This window comes from Bos javanicus, chromosome 16, assembly GCF_032452875.1.
Source record: "Bos javanicus breed banteng chromosome 16, ARS-OSU_banteng_1.0, whole genome shotgun sequence".
NCBI classification, from domain to species: domain Eukaryota; kingdom Metazoa; phylum Chordata; class Mammalia; order Artiodactyla; family Bovidae; genus Bos; species Bos javanicus.
Genome location: NC_083883.1, coordinates 43,102,844 through 43,121,286, shown reverse-complemented (window position 1 = coordinate 43,121,286; position 18,443 = coordinate 43,102,844). Strand labels below are relative to the sequence as shown.

General features: G+C 49.8%; 1 protein-coding gene across 9 annotated transcripts in view; it reads left to right on the top strand.

Annotated features, from left to right (window-relative positions):
• The window catches only part of UBIAD1 (UbiA prenyltransferase domain containing 1), a 95,988-nt gene continuing 77,545 nt past the window's right edge, over positions 1–18,443 (top strand). For 5 of the 9 annotated variants that reach the window (XR_009729951.1, XR_009729949.1, XR_009729950.1 and 2 more), the window contains exon 1: positions 8–892. Coding sequence is in view for 4 of the 9 variants with exons in the window: in XM_061382736.1 (XP_061238720.1) it covers positions 382–892 (511 nt within the window). In the remaining 5 variants the exon portion in view is untranslated. Of the gene's footprint in view, positions 893–9,613; positions 16,577–18,443 lie in introns of those variants that run through there. The other 4 variants (XR_009729947.1, XM_061382734.1, XM_061382733.1 and 1 more) reach the window with 3 other exon arrangements.

The window sequence follows — 18,443 nt, the reverse complement described above, 5'->3', positions numbered from 1 at the left end:
TCCTGGCCCAGGCCTAGGGCCGTGCTGCCGGCCGGTGTTTCCCGGCGAGCTTGAGGTGGCGGGCGCACAAGATGGCGGCGCCGGCGGTCCTGGCAGTCCCGGGGTGGCGGTCGCGGCTCGTGCTCGGGCTCTAGGGCGGGCGGGGCTGGGGTCTGGAAGCAGGCTTACACAGGTGACAGGAGGTCGGGGCGGTGCTGCCGGGCCTCTTGGGGTGTCAGGCCCACTCGCTGCAGCCCCTGGGCCCCGCCGCCTCCCAGTCCCTGTCCCTGGTGGAACCGAAAAAGGTCAGGTCCGTTGCCCCGCCCCGTCCGTCCTCGCCCTAGCGCGAACGCTGCGCAGTGGGTGGCTCACTACCACTGACTTAACACACGTGTAGCCTCCATGGCGGAGAAGATTAACATCCACGCTGGAGAGACGGCCAAGGTCGAGGACAGAGACCTGCTGGGGAACGGCTGTCCTCAGCAGGACAGACCTCCGCAGCGCTCGTGGAGGCAGAAGTGCGCCTCCTATGTCCTGGCCCTGCGGCCCTGGAGCTTCAGCGCCTCACTCACCCCGGTGGCCCTGGGCAGTGCCCTGGCATACAGATCCCAAGGCGTCCTGGATCCCAGGCTGTTGGTGGGTTGTGCCATAGCTGTCCTCGCGGTGCACGGGGCTGGCAATTTGGTCAACACTTATTACGACTTTTCCAAAGGCATTGACCACAAAAAGAGTGATGACAGGACCCTGGTGGACCGAATCTTGGAGCCCCAGGATGTAGTTCGGTTTGGAGTCTTCCTCTACACCTTGGGCTGTGTCTGTGCCGCTTGCCTCTACTGTCTGTCTCCTCTCAAACTGGAGCACTTAGCTCTCATCTACTTCGGAGGCCTGTCTGGCTCCTTTCTCTACACAGGAGGTAAGTTGGCCTATTTGCTGCAGGTCTTAGTTGCATGGAAACTACAGTTTGCTTAGGAATTATAGGGCTCTCGAAGAAGTGTCAAAGGTTATTTTCTGAATTAGGCCATTTTATGTGAAATCTATAATGTTTGGACCATGTGGATTTGGGGGATAACATTTTTGGCTTGGCTTATGGATGTTAGGAATAACATATATATGGTATATACGGAAATTTTTGGTATCTAATTTCCTCTCATTCTTCATAACTTATAATGCCATGTGTGTGGGTGCAAAGTCGCTTCAGTCATCTCCGACTTTTTTCGATGCTATGGACTGTAGCCCACCAGGCTCCTCTGTCCATGGAATTTTCCAGGCAAGAATGCTGGAGTGGGTTGGTCCCCCCTCCTCTGGGGATCTTTCCCACCCAGGGAAAGTCGCTTCTCTTACATGTGTATTGGCAAGCTGGTTCTTTACCACTAGTGCCACCTTGGAAGCCCTTATAATGCCACAGTGTCAAATTTTAGTGGAATTAAATTTGAAGAGCTCTAAATTATGCACCTAATTACTTTCAGCTAGTTTGCTAGGTGACCCCTTGCAGCAGGCTGATTAAAGTGCTGATGGGCAGGTGTTTAAGCCCTATTTATTGAGCGCCTATTATGTGCCAGGTTCTGTTCTACCTGAACACAACAGTCAAGTCCCTGCCCTTCTGGAAGTGATTTTATATATCATGAGGAGAGATAGAAAATAAAAATAGTAAATTATGGTTAGGATGATCAATATCCTGGTTTGCTCAGCACTGAGAGTGTTTCCAAGATGTGGGGCTTTAGGAAACCAGAATTTGTGTCTTGGTTACAGTACATGAGAAGATGAACATGAGAAGATGAACAATACTATAGGGGAAAAAAAATTAAGTAGAGCAAGGAAGGAGGACACAAACTAATTTTAATTAGTTTGATCAGGGTAGGCCTCATAAAAAAGGTAACACAAGGGACTTCCCTGGTGGTCCAGAAGTTGACTCTGTGTTTTCAGTGCAGGAGACACAGGTTCTGTCCCAGGTTGGAGAACTAAGATCCCACAGGCCCCTTGGCACAGCCAAAAAAAGATAACATGTGATCAGAGATTGTGAGAGGGAGGTGAGGGAGTTGGCTCAACAGGTATCTGGAAGAAGGTAGCATTTGAGCAAAGATTGTAGGAGGTGACAGGTGAGGGAGTTGGCTGAGCAGTTATTTGGAGGAAGAGTATGTTGGAACAGCAATTGCCAAAGGCTTTAAGCCAGGAGTATCCCTGAAAATGTTGGAAAACAGCATGGAGTACAGGGTGTGCACAAGGGAGACAGTAAAAGGAGGTGAAGTAAAAGCAGTGTGTTTGGGCAAGGCAGTGTGGCACAAAGATGACATAGGCCTTAGTGTTTTGAAACAGTCACTCTGGCTAAGTTATTGAGAATGGATAAAGGAGGGCAAGGGGAGAAGCAGGAACATCTAGGAGGAATCTGTCAAGTAAAACAGGCAAGAGATGTCTGGTGGCTTGAATCAGGGTGGGATTAGTGGAGAGGGAAGAAGTAGTTAGATTCCCAATATTTCTTGGAGGTAGGCAGGGTTTGCTGATAGATGGAACGTGAGGCAGGAGAGGAACAGGAATTAAATACAACTCTAAAAAAAATCTATCCAAACAAATATAACTCTAAGGTTTTGGCCTGAGCAACTGAAATAGTGAAGTTGATGTGGAGTGAGAGAGAGAAGATTGAAAGTAGGTTTGTGGAGAGAAAATGGAGACATTGACTTTGGACATCTTAATATATCAGATCTCCATGTGGAGCTGTCAAATTGACGGTTGGATTTGAATCCGAGTTCAGAGGAGAGGTCTGACCTGGAGGTAGAGACTTTTGAGAGTCTTTGCACATATACTAAGTTGTACGACAGGGTGAGAGCCCAGAGGACGGATTGTTGACAGATACCCTGCTACTGCTAAGTCACTTCAGTCGTGTCCGACTCTGTGCAACCCCATAGATGGCAGCCCACCAGGCTCCCCTGTCCCTGGGATTCTCCAGGCAAGAACACTGGAGTGGGTTGCCATTTCCTTCTCCAATGCATGAAAGTGAAAAGTGAAAGTGAAGTCGCTCAGTCGTGTCCGACTCTTAGTGAGCCCATGGACTGCAGCCTACCAGGCTCCTCTGTCCATGGGATTTTCCAGGCAAGAGTACTGGAGTGGGGTGCCATTGCCTTCTCTGACAGATACCCTGGGGAGCCCCAATATTAAGTGAGGAGGGGAGAAGACTGGCCAAGGGAACTGTGATGGAGCATCAGAAGGAGAAAGAAGAAAAGCAGGACTAACTGTGGTGAACTGGCAGCCAGCTGTAAAAAGTTCTGTGAGGGAAATCAGTAGGGCGCTGAAATAGAATGAATGTGTAAGGTGCTGATGGAAGAAAGAGGCCCTCTGTGAAGGTGACACTTAAACTAAGCTTTGAAGGACAAGGAGCCAGCCGTGGGGCAGAATTGGGGTCTGAGTCAGGTCCTTCAGGACTGCAGGAACAGCAGATGCAAATATCCTGGGGTAGGGAAGGACTTGGCATCTCAGGATTTGCTGAAAGACCAGCATAATTGAGAGGGAGACTGAGATGCAGCCGTCAAGGGAGGTAGGGGCTAGATCATACTGGTCTCATAGGGCCTCAGTCTCGGCTAGTTCCTCGTCACTCCCAAGCCTAGTCCTTAGACCTCTTTAGCTCTATTTACTCCCTTGGCGATTTCAGCCAGTCTCATGGCTTCTATCGCCATCTATTAAGCTGGTGAGTCTTGGATTTCTACCTCTGGACCAGGTACCTCCACTAAACTCCACACTCAGATCCCACTTGTTTTTTACTTATTTATTTTTGGCTGTGCTGGGTCTTTGTGGCTGTGCACAGGCTTTCTCTAGTTGTGGCGAGCTGGGCCAACTCTTCACTGTGGTGCTCAGGCTTCTCCTTGTGGTGGCCTCTGTTGTTGTGGAGCACAGGCTCCGGGCACACCAGCCTCAGTAGTTGCGGCTGCAGGCTCTAGAACATAGGCCCATTAGTTATGGCGCTTAGGCTTAGTTGTTCCTTGGCATGTGGGATCTTTTCGGACCAGGGATCAAACCCGTGTCCCCTGCACTGGCAGACAGATTCTTAACCACTGGAGCACCTGGGAAGCCCCAAGGTCCAACTTCAGTAACTTCTCTTAGAGGTTATAGGCATCTCAACCTTGACGTGTCTGAGACCAAATTCTTGATCTTCTCCCCCACCAAAAACCTGCTGTACCCTCAGCTTTCCCCTTCTCACTCGATGGCAACACCATCCTTCTGGTTCTTCAGGCTGCAAATCATGAGCATCATCCCTGACTCTGCTTTCTCACATCTCACATCCAGACTGTCAGTAAGTCCCGTTGACTCTCCTAAAATGCATTTGGGGCCAGACCACTTCTCATCCCCTCCCACCACTGCCACTGTCATTTCCCTTGATTATTGTGGCTGATGCTTTACTGATCTCTATGCATCCACCCTTGTCCCTTTCAGAGTACTCCTGCAGCCGTGTCAGTCCTCTGCTCAAAACTCTCCTTGGCGCGCATCTCGTTAAAGTCTTTACAATGACTCCCAGGGCCTGACATGATCTTCTCACCCCTCACCTCCCCCAGCTCTCTGACATGCGCTCCTCCTCACCGCGCTCCAGCCACACCGCCCTCCCAGCTGTATCTGGAATGCATCAGGCGTGCTCCTGCCTTGGGTCCTTTGCAGATGCTGTCTCCTCTGTTTAGGATACTGTTTCCCCATCTATGTGTATGATTTGTTTTCTAACCACCACCCATTTGCTCAAATGTCAGCTGCTTGGTAAGGCCTTTTTTTCTGCCCTATTTAAAACTACTAAACAATAAGGCTTTCTGCAGCAGTTAAAAAAAATAAAATCACACACCCTTTCTGTGTTTTCCCTACACTATCTTCCTCTACAGTATTTTCCTTATTGCTTTTCTTTGCTTTTTCTACACAGCACACATCACTTTCTAACCACAGAAAGTATTTACTGTGTTAGTTACCTTCCCACTTAGACTGTAAATTCCCTGGGTGTAGGGATTTTAGTCTCTGTTCTCTGCTGAACCCCATGGTGTCCAGAACAGTGCCCACCTGGCATGTACTCAGTACCTAATATTTATTGAATGAATAAATGTGGATACATTGAAATATATTGAGTGGAGGAATGACATAATCTGACATGATTTTTTTTGACGTTAACTTTATTGATATATAATTGACGAACAGTGGAATGCATGGATTTTGAGCCTTATAGTTTGATGAATTTTGACAAATATTAATACATAGAGCTGTATAACTCATATTGTTGTTGTTCAGTTATCCAGTCGTGTCTGACTCTTTGTGACCCCATTAACTGCAGCACACCAGGCCTCTCTGTCCCTCGCCATCTCCCGAAGTTTGCCCAAGTTCATGTCTGTTGCATCGGTGATGCCGTCCAGCCATCTCATCCTTTGATGCTCTCTTCTCCTTCTGCCCTCAATCTTTTCCAGCATCAGGGACTTTTCCAATGAGTTGTCTGTTTGCATCAGATGACCAAAATACTGGCGCTTCAGCTTCAGCCTCAGTCCTTCTAATGAATATTCAAGGTTGATCTCTCTTAAGATTGGCTGGTTTGATTGATAACCCATACCCCTGTCATAATACAGAACATTTTCATCACCCCCAAAAGCTTCCTTGTGCTTCTTCTGTTTCAACTTCACTCTCTCCATCTAGTGGGAACCACTGCAACCACTGTTCTTACTTCTTTCACATGGATTCCTTTTGCCTGGTCCAGAACATCATGTACATGGAATCATTCAGTATGAATTCTTGTGCCTGTTTTTGAGTTTCATTGTGTTGTGATGTGATCAGTAGTTCCTTGTATCTCTGAGAGGTAGCCATTGTATGAACATATCACAGTTTGTTTATCCATTATCCTGTTCAGTGACTTGGATTTTTTCCATATTTTGGCTATCATGATTGAACATTCATTTTCAAGTCTTCTGTGGATATTTGTGTTTGTTTTTTCTTGGGTAAATGCCTAGGAATCAGATTACTGGGTCATAGGGTGAAGTGAAGTGAAGTGAAGTGAAGTGAAGTCGCTCAGTCGTGTCCGACTCTTAGCAACCCCATGGACTGCAGCCCACCGTGCTCCTCCGTCCATGGGATTTTCCAGGCAAGAGTAGATGATGTTTAACTTTATGAGCTGCCAAAGTGTTTCCTAAAGTGCTTCTACTTTGTTTACCTTCCCACCAGCAAGGCACGAGAGTTCCAGTTACTCCATGTCCTTGCCAACATTTTGATTTAACAAATTCCTTCTGGCTGGCTGTGTGAAGAACTGGCCCAGGATTTCACTGAGCTGGCCCCTGTGGAAAGGGGTGTTGGGAGGAAGGGATACCTAAAAGGAAACTCCCAGGTGGGCCACACCTCTGAATCAGGTGGAGCTCGTGAGCCTTGGGTCAGACACTCTGAAAACAGGACTTTCTGCTCAAGGGTTATGTCATTTTCTAGTGTCAGATAACCTCAAGAAGGTTGACAGACCTCTCTCATCCTTAGCTGAGCTTTGTGGTTTTTTTGTTCAAGGTCTGTTGAAGGTGGGGGCTTATCTTTGCAGGCACAGGTTTCTGTTCAACCTTTTGTTGTTCAGTTGCCCAGTTGTGTCCGACTCTTTGTGACCCCATGGACTGCAGCATGCCAGGCTTCCCTGTCCTTCACTATCTCCCGGAGTTTGCTCAAACTCATGTCCATTGAATCAGTAACATACTCCTTTCCTGTTCAGCCTTGCTCACGTCTTTTTTTTTTGCCAGGCAACTTAAGGAGGTGCTCTTGGGTACTCTCGCCAGATGTCAATCAAGGCTATAGAGCTGTTCTGTTTCTTTCCATAGAGTCCCGAGGTCTGCCTGGAGAGCTGAGGAAATAAAGGGATGGGCAGCTGGTGGAGAAACTTGGTGGATCGGTAGTTGGAGCAGTCCTGCCTGTCAGTTGCCTAAATGTGTGAGACATCACACAAGACATCAGTTTCCTTATTTAGAGCTCATGTGCTGCTGGAGAGACCTTCCTCCTAGAGGGCGTGTCCTCACACAACCAAACTATTTATCAAAACACTGTGTGGGGAGTACAGAATGAGTTTACTGGGTGTTGGTGGGACTCAGGGAGCATGCCTGTTATAGCCTATCCTGGAGATGCTTCATTTCCAAGAACCAACCATGGTCATTTAGCGCTAAAGAGTCCCAACCACAAGTTTGGAGGTAAACTTGTGCTGCGTCTTGTTCTTCAGCTGCCAAGCCTTTAGATTCCCTACAGATAATGTCTCTCATATTTGTTTAAAATGCAATTTATGACCCGATAGTTTTTTTTCTTTTAACCTTCTGATCCTGGGGCCATGTCTTAGTAACTTCTTTAGATCAGAGGTTTCCCAAGCTTCTGTAGCAATATATATGTGGGTCACCTCTTTGAGTGGGTGCCTCTCACTCTTCCTGCGCTGCTTTGCCTGTTTCAGTCCCAGTGGGACATTTTTCACGAACTTGGTCCCAAATTTCAGGTGCTTGTTACTGTAGCTCTGTGTTCAGTTCAGCCTGTCAGGTTTGAGGAGCCAGCTGTGCCCTCGTGAAACCTACTGGTTTGTGGGAGAGAGGGAGATTAAGAATTAGAAGTGTGGGAATTCCGCAGCAGCCAGTGCTTAGGACTCCGTGTTTCTACTGCAGGGGACATGGGTTCAATCCCTGGTTGAGGATCTAAGATCCTTCATGCCACTCGGCACCAAAAAAAGAAAAGAATTACGAGTGTGGTGGAATTTATGAAAGTCAGGATGCTATGGTGCATATTGCAGGGGGGCTGAATATGGTCTCAGGCTGAGGAAGGTGGTTGAAGAATGACCTTTAAAGTCTTGAGGGTTGAATAGGAGTTGACCAGGCAAGGGACTGGAGGTGAGGGAGTGTCTGAAGGCCCTGAGGAACTGAGGGGAACTGAAGGATGTAGAGGTGGGGAGGGGAGGGGAGGAGAGCTCAGAGCAAGGCAGGAGGGAGGCAGGGCAGGGCCAGGCCAAAGCTGAGTCAGGTGAAAGAGTTGGGGCTGTTCTTATCCTGAGGACAGCTTGTTGATAAGGGTGTTCTGGTATGTGTTTGCGGAAGGGCACAGCCAGCTTAGTGTTTTGAGAGGACCATTCTGGCTGCAGGGGCTTCCCAGGTGGCTCAATAGTAAAGAACCCGCCTGCCAATGCAGGAGACGCATTGGGTCGGGAAGATCTCCTGGAGAAGGAAATGGCAACCCACTCCAGTATTCTTGTCTGGGAAGTCCCATTCACAGAGGAGCCTGGTGGGCTACAGCCCATGGGGTCACAAAGAGTTGGACACCACTTAGCGACTAAACAACAAAGTCTGGCTGCAGTGTGGAGATTCAATTCGGGATGAAGGAGGGGAGGCAGTTATGAGACCCGAAGCTGAGGGACCAGCTGAATGTTGCGGTGGGTGGGGGGTGGGAGTGTAGTGCATAAGATGACCCTGACTTGGACTTGGGGATAGAGTGAGGCAGGATGGAGTGTGGCTTTGGGGATGGAGAAACTGGGCTGGTTTGAAAGACAGGATTTGAGGTCGATCAGCAGCACAGGAGGAAAAATGAGGGATCATTCAGCGTTTTAACTTCACGGGAACCAGAGACGGGGGAAGCAGAGTTGTAACTTCACCTTCTTAGCTGTCTTCCTTATTATGTGGGTGAAAGTTTCTCTGTATGGAGTTTGGGAACCCTGAAATTTTGCAGAGGTTAACTGGGGGCTTTCAAAACCAGAAGATGCTGCCAGAGGTTGTGGCCGAAAAGGAAGAAGCTGGGATGGATATTCCATGAGGGGCTAATCTCATGGTGTTCCTGACAGGAGCAGTGTCTTACGGGGGTGCTGGTGGATGGTGAAAGAAAGCCAGCCCTGGACTGTAAGGCCTGTGAAAGCCTTCATGGACTCCCCATTGAACTGTGTGTGACTAGGAACTCCCTGCTCTTCTTTTTTTCCAAAAACGTTTCCAATTTGTAATGTACACAATTTGTAAAGATTATTTTGCATTTACAGTTATATAAAATATGGGCTGTGCTCACGTTGTTGTACCATACATCCCGGAGCCTGTCTCACACCCAGTAGTTTGGCCCTCCCCTTCCCCCACCCTTGTTCTGCCCCTCCACTCCCCCTCCAACTGGTAACCACTAGTTTGGGAAGCCCCTGCTCTTTGTGTCAGAGCATTGTTGGGGGATGTGGATGCAAAGTCACTTGAGTCGTATCTGACTCTTTTTGACCCCATGGACTATAGCCCTCCAAGCTCCTCTGTCCGTGGGATTCTCCAGGCAAGAATACTGGAGTGGTTTGTCATGCCCTTCTCGAGGGGATCTTCCCCAGCTGGGGATCAAACCTGTGTCTCTTATGTCTCCTGCCTTGGAAGGGAGTGTTCTTTACCACTAGCCCCACCTGGGAAGCCCTTTTGTTGAGGGACAGCAGGAAGGAATACTCAGGGATGACTCAGACTGAACTGGGTGTGAAAGGATTAGTCTTTTCTGACCCTCTCCATCACCAGAGGATAATTCGGATTTTGCTCTGGAGGGGAGGGGAATACAACCACTGCCCCGCCTCCCAGTCCGAGAAGAAAATGCCCTGCCCAGCCACAGGCAGCCGGCCTTTCCACTGGAGAGCAGACCCGCAGTTTCCAGCCCTGATCTCACACCAACTCTCTGGGTTTTCTGGCCATAGGAATTGGACTCAAGTACCTGGCTCTGGGGGACCTCGTCATCCTCATCACGTTCGGCCCGCTGGCTGTGATGTTCGCCTATGCCGTCCAGGTGGGGTCCCTGGCGGTCTTCCCACTGCTCTACGCCATCCCCCTCGCCCTTAGCACGGAGGCCATCCTCCATTCCAACAACACCCGGGACATGGAGTCGGACCGGGAGGCTGGCATCGTCACCCTCGCCATCCTCATCGGGCCCACGCTGTCCTATGTGCTCTACAACACCCTGCTCTTCCTGCCCTACCTGGCCTTCAGCATCCTGGCTGTGCACTGCAGCATCAGCCTGGCTCTGCCCCTGCTCACCATCCCCATGGCCTTCTCCCTTGAGAGGCAGTTCCGAAGCCAGACCTTCAACAAACTGCCCCAGAAGACTGCCAAGCTCAACCTTCTGCTGGGCCTCTTCTACGTGTTCGGCATCATCCTGGCACCAGCAGGCAGTCTGCCCAAACTCTAAGGGGACCAGTGGCCGCCTCCCCACATACAGTGTGCCCCCCTTTCTTAGGATGCATTGAAGGCAGGATCTGAGGAGAGAAGGTGGTTCAGCACCGAGGGGCCTACAGATGGCTTGTGAACTCCCACCTTTTTTTTATTATTACGTTCTTAAAGAAAATGTTTTGTTTTTGTTATTTTACTTATTTTACTCCGTTTTATGGGGACTCCGGAAACCATTCTGGCCTCAGAAGGTAAATTGGACACACAGCCCTTGTTTTATTTATAATTTCCACTAGAGGGTGTTGTCAGGTCACTTTTAAGTGGATTAAAATGCCCTGAGACTTGGCGAAGGAGCTGCCAGGATTGGCCTCCTGTCCCAGAAGAGCCGTAGTAATTGAGCCAAATGTCCTCCGTACCTTGGTCTGTCAGGATGTGTGGTGATGATCCCCCATGACCAGGAGCGCCTGTCTCACCCTGAGCTCTCGGGTCCAGTAATGCTCTGCTTGAGAGAGGACTTTGCTCATTAACAGCCCGGCTGGGCTCCTGGCTTTTTGCCTAAGTTGTGACTCAGACCCTTTCATCCTCCCTTCACTTATTGCCACGGTTAAGGAAAAGCGTCAAGATTGCCACACAACAAAGCATTTGGGCTGGGGGCTTGGAAGGAATTTAAAACCACCCTGGAGGTAGCTGAGAAAATCACTCTGCTTTTGGAGAGAAAACTGGCAGGGCAGCTGGTTTCCCTGTGGAACTCACTGGTCTGACAGGAAGGGACCCCCCGCCCCCCCGCCCACATCCCCGTCCTCCCGCCCACCTCCCCGTCCTTTTAGTGACTAGCAGGTGCTCTGAAATTGTGGAGGCCTGCTGTCCTTGCCAGCTATTGGAGGCCCACAGGGCACCCCTCCTTGCCCTTCTTTGCTGTTCCTCGCGCTCCCCTATGACCACCCTCCGTTTCTTCCTGGTCCCCATTTGTGTATTTCCCATCCACTGTTAGTTGCTAAGTTGTGTCCGACTCTTTGCAACTGTATGGACTGTAGCCCGCCAGGCTCACCTGTCGGTGGGATTTCCCAGCAAGGAATACTGGAGTGGGTTGCCATTTCCTTCTCCAATCTATGGAGCCCTGCTATTTGGGCAGCAGCTTAGCAGAGATGAGTCAGGGATGGTTGCCCCTTTTCACAGAACCACAGGATGAGCTGACGCAGGACAGTAGCCCCTCCATGAGTGATAAGCCAGTGGTCAAACAGTCCTGACCCTGATCACCCAAAATGTCAGGCCTACCAGTAAAGAAACTATGTCTTCCTCCTTGGGGACTTCTGTCCTGTACTGACCCCAATTCTCCCAAAGGCTTCTCTTGCCTTGTGTGAGATAGTTTGCACCCAGAGTGGGGAGGGGGGCAGATTCCAAAGTTGATCCAAGGTGGTTTTCATATCATTGTCCATGCAATATAACTTTCTGGGCTAGAATTGCTTGGTTGCCTTGGGTCCAAGACAGAACTAGATCGAGGCTGTTGTCATCATTTTTTTCTGTTGTGATTAAAGCCACTCTGGTGGGTATGTCAGGGTCTCGACCTGCAGAAAATAACATCAGAACCAACTCTTCATCCTTAAAATCAGGCCAATTATAACTTGGCTTCTTGAGTTAGAATTAGGCATCTTACTTGGAAAAAAACACATTTGCAGAAGTTGGAAGTTGCAGTTCTTCTAAAGTTAAAGGTGGTTTGTCTGCAGAGTTCCAGAATCCTCGAAAAGTGGTCAGAGCCCAGTAAGGAGGGTGAGGAGGACAGCACTCTCTCCTGCTTGTCTTCCCAGCACCATTTTTGTTTTATGCCAGGCTTGTGACATTTTGGTGCTCTCGGGAGTCCTGCCTTCAAAGACCAGCAGGGCATTGTCACAAGTCTTACCTCTGAAGCTGTGGGCCTGAGAGCTCCCTGTGTCCATAGACCAGACCACCTTGGTAAGGTCTTCTATCGGGGCTGTCAGTTAACTTCTGCACTGTTTCTGGTGCAGGTTTTAATGCATATTTTTATATATAAATCTTTCTAAAAGGCCAGATTCGTTGCCAGGCTTTATATGCAGGTCTCTATAATTTGTATTACACCCCTTGTTTCAATGAAAGTTTTCTTTAGACTTGTTAATAAAACCATTTTTATAATTAAAAAAAAGGAAAATGTGGATCAGTGGTCTGGCTTCCAGTTTCCCTGTGTTTTCCTCGTGCTGCTTATCTCATCGTCTGCTTGTGAACTCTGACTCATAAACCTCGAGACCAGCACGGGCACATAGGTGGGGTGGGGGCACGATGCCTGATCTTTGGTGATGAGTTTGACTGGATTCGACGAGCCCTTAGAAAAGATAGAGGTTACCTCTCCGAGGCAGTATGGGTTTGCCAAGAGCCAGTCAGGCCAGATTAACCTCTGCTTTTTCCTACTTTGACTTTTCTCCAGCGGGTCACTGTGCTGATAGATGGAGAATGTGCAGACAGAGGATGTTTGGTTTTCTGCTGGGCATTTGACAGTATGTCCTCTAGAACACAGCCAGCAAAGATACATAAAATGGATAACAGTCTAGTTAGGTGAATTTCTGCAAGACTGAAAAGGCTGCTTTGCTGTGTCAAAGGAAGGCTTTACCACAAGTGAATATGAAGCAGTGGGCTTGGGTCCCCCCCAAAGCACTATATGCCATTAGAAGGGGAAGCTCCACGGAGTGACGGCAGCAGACGTGGTGGGTGTTGACCCTGAGATACAGCTTCACTGCTTTTAAATCTGTGAGTCAGACTTACTCTGCCCCCCAGTGGACATGGATGGAAATTCAGCCTCAGTCATTTGGGTCAGTTCTCATCTCCTTAGGACTGCCCAGGACTCCTGTGCCTCCGTGGGGCCAGAGCCAGGAATATTGGCTGGGTCCTAGCTCCATCTGCTCACTGTCTGTAAGGTTGCTTCCCTGCTATTTCAAGCTTGGGGGTGGCCCTGGAATTTACCCTTGTTTCTTGGACACTCTGCTCTAGAAGGGTTCAAAATGCCCCCCGACAGCAGCCTTCCTTGCTGAGTACCATGGGCCTAGGGGGCTCTTGTCCTGGCCACCCCATCCCCATTTCGGCCCAGTCCTGTGGAAGCTTTCACTTTGTCCCTGAACTGCCTCATCCACGTGACCTACTCAAAGCATTTCCCTCCTGCCCCACCCTGGCAGCTCAGACGGTAAAGAATCTGCCTGCAATGCCAGAGACCCAGATTTGATTGCTGGGTCGGGGAAGATCCCCTGGAGAAGTGAATGGCTATTGCTCCAGTATTCTTGCCTGGAGAATTCCATAGAGAATCCTGGTGGGCTATAGTCCATGGGATCACAAAAAGTCAGACATGACTGAATGATTAACACTTTCACTTTCCACCCCTTCAGGACCTTTGCACAAAATCCCACCCAGCAGGCCTTTAGAAGCTCAATGCTGGCCTCTTCTGGAGTTGGGCAGTGACATACATCACGTTATCTTAGCAACTCTTCTGTTGTGTGTGTATGCTTAGTTATGTCCAACTCTTTGCAATCCCTGGAGCCCACCAGGTTCCTCTACCCATGGAGTTTTCCAGGCAAGAATACTGGAGTGAGTGGGTTGCCATTTCTTCCTCTAGGGGATCTTCCCAACCCAGGATTCAAACCTGCATCTCTTGTGTCTCCTGCATTGGCAGGTGGGCTCTTTACCACTAGCACCACCTCCTTTATTAAAACCAAAATCAGCCTGTTACCTGGCCTGAAGCTCAGTTGGAGTCAGTGATGAGCTCTGGCTTTCATGTTGGTTAATGTGACCTGAGGTAGAATGAATAGGTTAGTGTCCAGGACAAGGAAGGCACAGGTCCTGCCCATCCCTGTGTTGTCGACCCCATTTGGTTGGCTAAGCCCATTCCTGGGTACCCTTCCTTCTTTCTTAGTTCTTTTCTGGATAGAGCAAATGTGATAGATCAGGAGCAGGCCTTGGATGTAATATACTGGGATTTCAGCAAGGCGTTTGAGAATATGGGGTGAAATGTGAAATGCATGAAAATACAGCTCCAGGAACTTAATCTCTACCTGCATACACACACGTGCATCTTCACACTGGTAATAGCTGCGGCAGAGATTTTACGTCTCTTATTGTGGGACCCACATTCTGAAGATATTATTCCTAAGCTGGATCTTGTCCAGAAAGCAGTAGGCAGACTGGTGAAGACACTTAAAACCATGTCAGCATGGAAAGGAGGCTGGAGAGAGGTTGTATGTGTGTGTGAGTGTGGGTGTGTGTGACATCAAAGACAAAGCTAGGGACTTCCCAGATGGTACAGTGGAAAAGAACCTGCCTGCCAATGCAAGGAACATGAGTTTGACCCCTGGTCTGGGAAGACTCCACGTGCCATGGAGCAGCTAAGCCCATGGACCACAACTACCAAGCCTGCAGTCCCCAGAGTTGGTGCTCCACAGCAGGAGAAGCCTGTGCATTGTGATGAAGAGTAGCCCCTTCTCACTGCAACTAGAGAAAGCCCCTGCAAGGCAGCGAAGGCCCAGTGCAGCCAAAAAAAAGAGGCAAAGCTAGAAGAACAGGTAGAAGTTACTTGGCCCCAAATTTAAGCTCTTAGGTCAGGAAGAACTTTCTAGTTGTGAGAGGAATTGGAAAGGGAGATGTTTGAAACATCCCAGTGGGTGGTGAGTTCCCTGTGACTAGAGGCATTCAAGAGAAAGGTTGATTCCTTGTTAGGAACACTGAAGCGAAGACTTGGACATTGGGGAGGGGGTATATGAGAAGACCTTAAGGGTCTTCCCACGCTGTGATGTGGGTGCTCTGTTATGGGATCATCTCTCAGACCTGCCCCCCAGGGGCTGGGAGGACAGAGTACAAGAAACATGTTGACGCTTCTTGATGTCAGGTTGCTGTCTGTCTGCCCATGTTAACAGGCACTGCTGTGATTGATACTACTTTCTTTTTTTTTTTAAGATCACACACATACATGCACACACAGTTGATTTCCCCTTTGAAAGCCCTTGAAGGGAGGTAGATGACAGCTCCTTTCCTCTGAGCCCCGCAGACCACTCTGCAGCTAATGGACTGTCAGCCTGTTTCATTAAGGGCTCCAGACTGTGCAGGCTGGTGTAAAAGTAGTGCCTCTGGCAAGAACCTGGCACTTGGGTCTCAGCCAGTTGACATTTGTGATTTGCCCTTTTTCAAATTGGGACAGCCTTCCCAGTGTGAGGGACTAAGCCAGGATGCCAAACAGTGGTACAAACCGAGTCAGGTCCCCTGCTTGACGGGGTGACAAGAGCCAAGCCTGGCTCTTCAGGAGGGCCCGCAGACAGGTTCCCAGGGCCAGGGAAAGGTGGTAACCGCGGGGCAAAGCCCCCACCCTCCCGCCTTAGGTGCCACTGACCCACTTCAAGATGCAGGAGCTCCGGGCAGGTCCCCAGGGTCCTGAGAGGGACAGTGAGGGTCTTGATCACATGTGCTCAACCAGATTTCAAGGGTAAAAGGAAGATGCTCTGTGGCCGTCCTATGATGCTAATGTTAAGTTGGCCAGAAATTCACTGGAGTTTTTTGTAAGAAGGTACGGGAAACCTGGGGTTTCCCAGGTGACTCAGTGCTGAAGAATCTGCCAGGCGATGCAAGAGAGGAAAGAAATTCAGATTTGATCCCTGGGTTGGGAAGATCCCCTGGAGACAGAAATGGCTACCCACTCTTGTATTCTTGCCTGGAGAATCCCATGGACAGAAAAAACTGGTGGGCTATAGTCTACGGGGTCACAAAGAGTCAGACACAACTGAACGCCTGAGCACACACACACAGCACCTGGGAACCCTGAGTGAACATTTTAGTCAACCCCATACATCCAGAGAGGCAGCCCTCTGTGTGCTGTGACTCCAGAGGCACCCTAAGTCCGCACCCCCTTACTCCTGCCATAGCCTTGTCCCTCTGTCTCCTAGCCTGCCTTAGGATTATCCCCATTAGGGTCACAGGGGGTGTAACCGGGTGGGACTGAGCATGGTGTGGGTATCACACGCCTGTTAGTTTGTCAACTGTCTATTGTCAGCACCCCCAGGAGCTGGTAGGACTAGGGTACTTTATTCACCTAAGTCATCTTAAGCACAGGGCTTGGGGGCTCAGAGCAGGAGCTGAAGGACCGAGCCACCTCTGGGAGCAGCTGGACTTGTAGGGCTGACCGGCAGGTGTGAGAGTTCTGACCATTCACATCAGCTGCCCCTGAGCAGCAAGGGGTTGGGAGGGGAAAGGAAGCTGGGCAGTACCTCTTAAGATCTTTTAAGATCCAGCTCATCTTCCTGGTACACGTGCTGCGTGCTCAGTTGTGTCTGACTCTTTGCGATCCCACAGACCGTAGCCCGCTAGGCTCCCCTGTCCATGGAATTCTCCAGGCAAGAATACTGGAGTGGGTTGCCATTTTCTTCTCCATCCTGGTACATGGAAGCCTCTAAATAAATAAATGTTTCCTGAAATACTTAGTGAATGACAGTAATAAAGCTATCATGTGCTAGGCATTGTTCTCAAAGCTTAACTACATTATTATTATTTTAAAAATTATTTTTAATTTATTTTTGGCTGTGCTGGGTCTTGGTTGCTGCGTGGGCTTTTCTCTAGTTGCGGGGAGCCGGGCTACTCTCTGGTTGCAGTGCACAGGCTTGTCATTGCAGTGGCTTCTCTTGTTGGGGAGCACGGGCTCTAGGGTGCTCGGACTTCTGTAGTTGCAGCACATGGCCTCAGTCGTTGCAGCTCTGGGCTCTAGAGCACAGGCTCAATAGCTGTCATGCATGGACTTAGTTGCTCCATGGCGTGTGGGATTTTCCTAGACCAGGAATTGAACCTGTGTTTCCTGCAATGGCAGACGGATTCTTTACCACTGAGCCACCAGGAGAGCCCTAAATACATTCTTTTAAGCCTCAGAAAACCTCAGGAATGGTGTATTAAGATCTTTTTTTTATCATGAGAGAGGAAACTGAGGTTGAGGGAGATGCTTACATTTGCCCAGGGTCACCCAGCTAGTTGGGTTTCCTAGGTGGCGCTAGTGGTAAAGAATCTGCCTGCTAATGCAGGAGATATAAGAGATGCGGGTTCGATCTCTGGGTCGGGAAGATCCCCTGGAGGAGGGCGTAGCAACCCTTTCCAGTACTCGTGCCTGGAGGGTCCCCACGGACAGAGGAGTCTGGCGGGCTACAGTCCATGAGTGTCACACAGAGTCGGATGCGACTGTAGCGACGGCATGCTCACACACCCAGCTAGTAAGTGATAGAGCCACGGTTCTTACCTGAACTGCTTCAATGCAAGTTCTGCACCTCTTCTGTGTCTTTGCATGTCCTGCAGTGCCTTGTACCCTGGAGTCTCAGTTAATTGGTCTGCCCTGGGGAGTGGGTGGGTGGTGAGGGAGGGGGAAGCAAGGCTGGGGGTGTGGGTGCCTGAGAAGGGAATTTTAGAAGCATCAAGAATGACACAGTCTTCACCACTTCCTCAGTCCCACCAATGCTCTTAGGCAGGGGCTCCTGGGGTGGCTCCCAAGAGTATGCGAGCGACCAGGCCAGCAGTGGGCCCAGGGAGGTGGCTCAGGGCTAAGGAGGTGGTTCCAGGTAGGACAGTGTGCTCCTTGCTGGTGGTGCTCTAACACAGGAAGCAGAGAGCCTGAGACCTGGCCGAAGAGTCAAGCAGTTGTACATAGAGGAGGTAGGTACCAAGGGTTGGGCACTGCCCTTGGCCTTGGCATTGGGCTGCTGCCCTCTGGTCTTCTAGGTTAGGAAGACCAGAGGGCAAACCCTCTGCTCTGTGCCCTCCAGCACCCCCAGGAGGCCAACTCTGTGGAGATAATAATTAAACCCACTTGTCTAACCTGCTCTGGCCATGTGGGCTGAGGTTTCGGGTCAAATCTGCCCCTGCCCGCCCACGATGACACAGGAAGGTCCATCCTCAGGTAAAATTTCTCCTCCTGTTCCCCCAGGTGCCTACCTCCATTTTCTGTGCTGCTTGCTGTCCTCACCCAGCCACTGAATCTGAGTGCCCACATCAGGGATATGAGTGACTCTGCTTCCTGAACATGTGGCTGGGGGAGACTTCAGTCTCTTCAGGGAGGCAGAGCCCCTCCCTGCCTTCAGGATGTGCAGCATCCGGAGCTGAGAGTTACATGTGTTTGCGATACAGTCCCCTCTCTGTGTTCAGTGAGGGGAGGCTGACGCATGTCAATGGTCAGCTAACCCCTGACAACCACAGTGCATTGAGGGTAGAGATGGGGTGCTGGATGGAACTGATCAGGAAGGCTTCCTGGAGGAGGTGATGATGAGTCATGATTAAGGCTTCCAGGAAGAGGTGGCCATGAGGCTGATGGTTTTCTCAGAAACTTGAGGTGCTGGTGGACAGCTGTTC